We start from the raw sequence: 800 nt of genomic DNA, 5'->3' as shown, positions 1-800 counted from the left end.
TCAGCAGCCTAGCCACTGTGTTTCACTCTCAGCACAATAGTACATGCCAGAGTCATTGAGAAAGGCATGCTCTATGAAGAGGGTCATCCCGTCGCCTTGTATCTCACTGCTCTTAATATGGTTTCGGAGATCCTCCTCAATGGTTACTTCAACACCTTCTATTGCAGAAGACACTAGCCTCAGCCCGGAGTCCTTCCCCAAAGGCAGTTTGTACCAGTACATAGCTGTGCTGGAGGATTTCTTCTTGGAACAGCTCAGATTCGTGGACTGGCCTTGTCGTATCACTGTGTCTGGGGACTGTTCCAGAGCCAACGCTGGAAGGGAAAAGGAGGAGCGTTGAGGAACAAAAAATGGAAAAGCGTGAACTAGGCACCACGGGTTGTTAGAGAAGAGGGTGAGAAGGAACAGGACAGGTTAGGGAGCAGTGGAATGGATGGGACAGCTCTTCGGAACAGCAGGTGAGTTTCCAGTTGCTCTCCAATAGGCAAGAAACATTCCTGGGCACTTTGTGTCCAAAAAAGGGACCATTTGGAGGTTGTGCACAGATGAAAAAATAGACAGCCAATGCAGGAGATTGAGGGATTCCTGCCCACCTCATTCATTGCCCATCCTTAGCAGAGGAAGCTTTGGGGAATGGAGCACTACCAGCAACTGGGTTACACAGCTGGGACAGCAGCAGAGGAATTGATATAGGTGCTCAGGGGTCGAGTTCACTTACCCATAGGGGCCAGCATGGCCACAAAGAACCAGTAGGGAACCATGGGGGAAAAGCCCCTGTCCTTTCAGGAACTGCTTTTTGT

General features: G+C 50.1%; 1 gene segment (V, D, J or C); it reads right to left on the bottom strand.

Annotated features, from left to right (window-relative positions):
• On the bottom strand, nucleotides 1-800 carry LOC122152927. The segment is given in 2 exon segments: nucleotides 1-314; nucleotides 719-800. Coding segments are annotated over 2 exon segments (357 nt in total).

The sequence above is a fragment of the Tyto alba genome, unplaced genomic scaffold (assembly GCF_018691265.1).
Source record: "Tyto alba isolate M040663 unplaced genomic scaffold, T.alba_DEE_v4.0 Super-Scaffold_14, whole genome shotgun sequence".
Lineage (NCBI taxonomy): Eukaryota > Metazoa > Chordata > Aves > Strigiformes > Tytonidae > Tyto > Tyto alba.
Note: the sequence above shows the minus strand (reverse complement) of the source record. Positions and strands in the feature narration are given on the sequence as shown.